A 6343-nucleotide genomic window follows, 5' to 3' on the forward strand; every position below is an offset into this window, starting at 1 on the left:
CTGGAAGACGGGAAACTGCTCAGAGAGAAGCAGCTGAAACCTGTAGCTTGAGTGTTCTGGGCCTGTAGCACTTAGGTTCTGACTTTTTTCTGAAACTGGAATTCTTATCTGACTTTCGACAGGTGTCAGAATTCATACAGAGCTTACCTGGGTGTGAAGAGCACGGAAAGGTGTTTAAAGATGAAGTAAGTGGCCCGCGGCCCTCCGGGCGGCCTGGCAGGGGCCAGCTGGGCACGGCGAGCGGGCACAGGGCTTGGGGGGGAGGCGGGCTCGCTGTGCGCCTGGTCCCAGAGGCAGCCTTGGTTGTTCGTGTAAAGGTGTTTTCATACAAGATCCAATGCCCCGGACACGTCCGCACCATCCTACGATGTTCCACAGCCGGGGCCTACATGCTTTTTTTTTAAATGGGGGGTGGGGGTGGGGCCCGGGTGACCCGGTGGCCAGGGATCCAACTCCCGGTGTCGGCCCAGGCCGTGATGCTGGGGTTGCGGGTCCAGCCCGTGCACAGCCGGTCTTGCGCCCTCCTTACCAGCGTGCGGGTGCGTAGCCCATAGGAGCCAGCAACACTTTATTTTAGTAGTGTGGAATTAGCTCCCTTTATTTCACTTTCAAACGCCACGTTACCAGCGCCAAGATTAAAGTCACTGAACGTCGTCATCAGCACTACCGCTGTCGCTGGAGAGCCCCGCGAGTCTGACACCCGGGTCGGCTCCTCAGGGCAGGGGGAATCGGCCCTACGGCTCCTGTGGGTAACACGGCCTGAGGACGCGGGGGCTCCTGTCACCAGCCCTACAGAAGCCCCAGGCCCTCCAGTGCCTCCTCAGGGGGCCCTCGGGTCCCGGCGCGTCGCCTCGAGGCCCGGCCAGCCCAGAGCCCCACGGGGGTGTCGTTGGCGCCCATGAAGCCGAGCACCGGGCCTGGACGGCCTTTGTCCATGAGGTGCCGCCGTGCCCCGGCCGGGTGCCCGTTAAGACCCGCAAGGGCCTGACGTTCCGCGTCCTTGTTTTGGATCCTTGTTCAAAAGAAGAAGGTTCCCTTCCCCTTCTCCACTGACCTTTCACTGGTTACTCAGAGTGAGAGTCTCGTGACTCCTAAAGTCTCAGCATCTTCGCGGACGAGGCTCAGCTGATTTTCAGTCGCTGAGCAGATCCAGACGCCCCCCGGCAGCCGCCGTCCTGGCTTCGGAAAGAAGTCGTGTCGTCATTACCCGTGAGAAATGATAAGACGTTTTTAGAGATAAACACATGCTACATCCATTTTGTAGATTGTGCTTTTGGTCGTGTTCATAGCTGGACCACCCATGTGGATTTGCCCTGTTACTTACTTTTAGTAAGATCTTCATATTCAAAATTCCAAATTCAACTATGTTGTCTCCCGGACCGCGTTTTCTCTCCGTGGCGTCTTGTGTCTGGAGATGTTCCTCAGGCACCGGTACCCTCGCTGTCCTCCCTGTGAACTTGCGGTCCACCTGTACCAGTCACGGCTTCGTCCCTTTATTCCTTCGTCCTCTAAATTCTTGTGAAAGTCGTGTCTCCCGGGCTTAGCAGGTATTGGTTTTAAGGTCTGGAAGCAAAGCATGAAACCCGCCCAACTAACATCTAGTGACATCTCTAGGAGGCCCCGTACGGGTGTCAGGACGGCTGTTCTGCGAGCCATGCTTGGCTTCCCTCCGAAACACTCCACGTTTAATCTGTTGAAGATCCTATTGGGTGTACTTTAAAGACATGTAGGGATTCGGGCTGTTTCCCTGCTGAACCAGCAGCACCCGCGCTCGGGTCTGAGCCACCATCCTCTCCCACCAGGGCTACTGCCGCAGCCTCCTCTCCAGTCTCCCTCCTTCTGTCTTTGCTCCCCCACGATCTGTGAACTCTTCCCAGCCTCGCCGGAGTCATCCTGCCAGAGAGGTGCAGTCATGTCAGCGTTCCATCCATAGCACTCCAGTAGTAAGTCAGGATGAAAGCAGAAGCCCTCCCAGGCCTGCAGTCCAATGCCCCATGCCCTCCAGAGAGGTGGGAACCTCCTGACCTCTGTGTCCTCCCTTCCACACGCTGGTCCCCTTGCCGTTCTTCGATCGTCCGGGCACACCTGGCTCTTCCTCCACATGGTCACGTGGTGCAGTCCCTCTTCTCGGGGGCGGCTCCTTCCCAATCATCCATCCTTGCCCCTGTGCCCCGTCATCCCCACTGAGCTGTGTCCTCAGTGCGAGCACTAATCACCTTGTACGATGTATTAGTGTCACCTCATTACTGATTAATTTGCTTTTCTCTTGTATGTTCTGCTTGCAGTCAGTCTTCCGCTTCTAGGATGTGAACCTCACAAGGAGTTTTGGTTGCCTCCCTTGCTTGTTTTTGCCTGTATCTGTTGTAGCTTCTGCTGTGTGCCCAGCCCCAAGAAGAGTGTCTGGAATAGGATAAACGCCTTTGTTGAGTGAGCATGCTCCCACCTTTACCCTCTGAGGAAGACCCCCAAACAGCATGGCCCTGTGATCTGCAGAGCTACAACCCTGAGGAAGGAACCAGGGTGCACAGTGCAAAGAGCAATGAGATACAAGGCCAGGACCCCAAGCTCCAAATCCTCCTTCGGAGATTTGGGCCTTTAGCAAGATGTGTCATCTCTGGAGTTAGACCAGTTCATATACGTTACAAAAGCAAAAAACAAAATAACAACGACAAAAAACAAGCCCGTTATTACCTTGCAGTGATCGCTGTTCTTAGAATTTTCTCAAATTAAGCTTCCTTCCTTCCAATGCGGCGTGCCGGTGTGGCTGCATGCTGGAGCAGCCTGTGTGAGCTATAGTGACCTCAGGGTGACCTTTCCTTCCTCGTGTAACCTTGAACACCCTCCCTTCTCACCCGACTCTGGTGTTCAGATTCCATCGTTGCCTCTCTCAGTTTCCTGTCATTAGTCGTCTGTCATGATACATTCTTACAGGGTCTCTGTGGGAGGCTCAGTAGGGCCCAGGGTTCTAGGAGACAAGTCTATCTTTGTGATGGGCTCTTTGGGAACCCATCTGTCAGTCAGCATTTCCATTCATGACTTGGAGGACCTCAGCCAGACCGTTGATTCTGCTGAGGCCTGCCTTTGTGCGCGGCTTTGCTTGATGGGAATTAGGCAACTGTTTCCAAATGATTCTTAAAAGTCGCATCGGATGACCCTAGTTCTTTTTTTTTTTTTTTAAAGATTTTATTTATTTATTCATGATAGTCACAGAGAGAGAGAGAGAGAGAGGCAGAGACACAGGCAGAGGGAGAAGCAGGCTCCATGCAGGGAGCCCGACGTGGGATTCGATCCCGGGTCTCCAGAATTGCGCCCTGGGCCACAGGCAGGCGCCAAACCACTGCATCACCCAGGGATCCCTAGTTCTTACTGATGAAGAGAGTTTACAGATTTGTCATATCTTTAGAGAAATGAAGAAAATCTTATACAGCCACTAAATATTTCAGCCTTTGTTTGGTGAACTATTCACAGAATTGGCTTGCCCCAGCTGCCATGACCAAGAGCCACCAACCCGCAGTTTAGGCAGTGGAAATGTATTGTCTCCCGGGTCTGGGGCCTAGAGGCCCACAGGCCGGGAGTCTGGGTGTTGACAGGGTAGCTTCCTTCTGAGGGCGGGAGAGAGGATCTGTTTCAGGCCCCTCCTTGGCATGTTGCTGGTTTTCTGTCTTTGTCTTCACGTCATCTTCCCTCTACATGTGTCTGTCTCTGCGTGTGAGGCGGAGGGCAAACGTGTGTTTTCCTTTTCCTTTTTTTTTTATTTTTTAAATATTTATGTATTTATTTATCTATTTATTTATTTTCCTTTTTGTGTAAAATGGGAAAACTGAAAGAGACACAAATTATTTTTTTAAAGTTGGTGGAATACTCCCAAACCTGAAAATTTTACAGAAAGACCATTCCTTTGTTCTGTCCACTAAACTAGACATCATCTTCTTCAGAGCTGTACCTCTGAGCCTCAAAGCTTTCTCTCCTGTACCAGCACAGAATTTTAATCTCAGAAGAGACCTGAGAAGGGAAGGCTGTTTCCCATGGCCGCCCCACCTAGTAGAAGAACCAGCATAGTCTACACTTCTTCACACCACATTTGCCACTTTCACTGATGCGTTTGCATCTATGCTGTTGCTTGCCCCTGTTATAAAATTTTAAAAATAATTAGTTTGCCCTTGTTAGTAGCTGCTCTTTTTCTGTATATGAAGAGTAATCGTGGCCACTCTAAAAATGAATGTTATTTATCACTGTTTTTTTCTTCATTATGGAAAGCTAATTTAAAAAAAAATGTTAGCATGCAGCCAACATACCTGCCTGAATTCCTTTGTTTATATCCACAAACAGCTGTGTGCTGCTTCTCATCTGTCATCCTAAAATCTACCAGAATGGGAACTGGATCTGAGGCATCCAGAGTCTTCCAAGTTCTTCTTGACTCGTTGCCTAAGTCAGGGTAATTACAGGGAGATATGGGCATCTTCCATTTCCTGCAGGCCGATTTTTCAGACAACTGAGTTTTTACTTTGCTTCCAGTCCACATTTGGTTATTGTAGATAAGAAAAGATCATTACTCAGGAAATGTTCACACACGTGAACTCTTGTCTGTGCCGTTCTCGCGTGGCTCTCAGAAGACAGCTGATAACTCAACTTTGGCTATTTGTCACGACACCACATGCAATTAATTCATAATCTTTTTTTGTCTTTTCGTCCCATTTTAGCAAATCGACGGAGAAGCCTTTCTGCTTATGACCCAAACAGACATTGTTAAGATTATGAGCATTAAGTTGGGCCCTGCTCTCAAAATTTTCAATTCTATCCTGATGTTCAAAGCTGCTGAGAAGAACTCTCACAATGAACTTTGAAGATGGTGAATTTTGAATACCATCAGCTTTTCTGCTTTAAAGCTCATGTTTTATTCAAAGCACAAGGACAGTTATAACTCCTATGCGAGAAGTCTCCAAAACTCGAGAGCGATGCTATCAGATTATTTATATTCCTCAAGAGACAGTATATACGAATCCTTATGAAAATGCTTCGGCTTTTAACCAAGTACTGTCTAACAGCGGTCATCCTTTGGTTCTGTTCACTGAGCTGAATTTATCTTTGTACATCTTTTTGAGGCTGGGGGTGGGGTGGGGGGGAAGGGGACTTCGTTAATTATTTATGGTAAAAGGGGGGATCAGAGTAAGAACTTTTGGCATTTTGTAAACATTGTTGAATTCTCTTTCATGCACACTGTTTCTTTTTCAGTACTTTCAGAAACCTTTTTATATAATCCAACTTCAACTTATACCAAATTAGTCAAAACCTGGCTGAGGTTGGCCAGTGGGACTGTTACCTGTATTATTCATTCTGTGCCATATTTTGAATTGCAACATTATGCTGACAATAACTTTGCAAGTCATGATACTGCCTAACTGCTTGTCATAATTTGTTGGGGCCGAACGGTGGTAGAGATTACTTTTCCTTAAATCAGTGTTTTTACTTTTGCACGTATTATGAAATGTTAAACAAATTACTTTTCACCAGCATCTTTACTATAATTACCAAAAACGTGTATATAAATAATGGAACTGAAAAATAAAATATATAAATAAATTAGGCGATGTATTTGAATGGCATCAGTCTTCTACGTTGTGGTGCCCTATGTATTTACAAGAGTCCAGTGGTATCAAAGGAATATGCAGTTCTATTGGGGGGGGTGTCTTTGTAAGGATCTTGAACTATTTATGAGATGATCTTGAGCTTCTCTCTAATTGTAGGTGAAGGAACTGTGGTGCTTTGTGGAGCTGAAGGGGTCGTTCTGTTGCTGGAAACACTAATCCGTAAAGCTCTGTCCCGGATCTTCTTCCTCCAGACCCAGAGGTTTTCTTGGGGTTGGCTGGAGAGAGAGTATATGGATTTTACTGAAGAGGCAGGGTGTTGTGAGCGAGCAACACCAGTCAACACAAAGATTCTAAATGCTCACAGATCCAGGAGGCAACTTCCCAAAGCAGTTATGCAAGAACCTCCGTTTTAGAAAGATTCCTTTCTCTAGAAGGGTTCACCGAAGTTTTATAAATGTACAGGTGCACTTTAGATGAAAGCCCTTGATTACCTATGAACTGATAGCAGTCGTGTTTCTTTTGTGAGAATGCCTTTCCAATACAAAAGGTAAATGATTTTATCAGGCTTCAGATATAATGTCTGCTTCTAGGATTGGCCATTTATTCGAGAGCTATTATAAAAGTAGGAAGCACGTTTGTAGCATGCTGTCTGAATTCTGGGGCAAGTTCACCTCTCTTCTTAGTTGCCCTCATTTTTTCTGATGTAGGACTTCCTTTGATGTACCCCGTGGGGAGTCTATTAGCAGGCCTTTGCA

General features: G+C 47.7%; 1 protein-coding gene across 4 annotated transcripts in view; it reads left to right on the forward strand.

The window, feature by feature from the left end:
- Nucleotides 1-5583, forward strand: part of L3MBTL3 (L3MBTL histone methyl-lysine binding protein 3) — a 120626-nt gene extending 115043 nt beyond the window's left edge. For all 4 annotated transcript variants that reach the window (XM_055311624.1, XM_055311625.1, XM_055311623.1 and 1 more), the window contains 2 exons: nt 123-185; nt 4701-5583. In XM_055311624.1, the coding sequence (XP_055167599.1) occupies nt 123-185; nt 4701-4844 (207 nt within the window). In that variant the 3' untranslated portion in view covers nt 4845-5583. The remainder of the gene's footprint in view (nt 1-122; nt 186-4700) is intronic.
- The last annotated feature ends 760 nt before the right edge of the window (nt 5584-6343 follow it).

Source organism: Nyctereutes procyonoides, unplaced genomic scaffold (assembly GCF_905146905.1).
Source record: "Nyctereutes procyonoides isolate TBG_1078 unplaced genomic scaffold, NYPRO_anot_genome, whole genome shotgun sequence".
NCBI classification, from domain to species: Eukaryota; Metazoa; Chordata; class Mammalia; order Carnivora; family Canidae; genus Nyctereutes; species Nyctereutes procyonoides.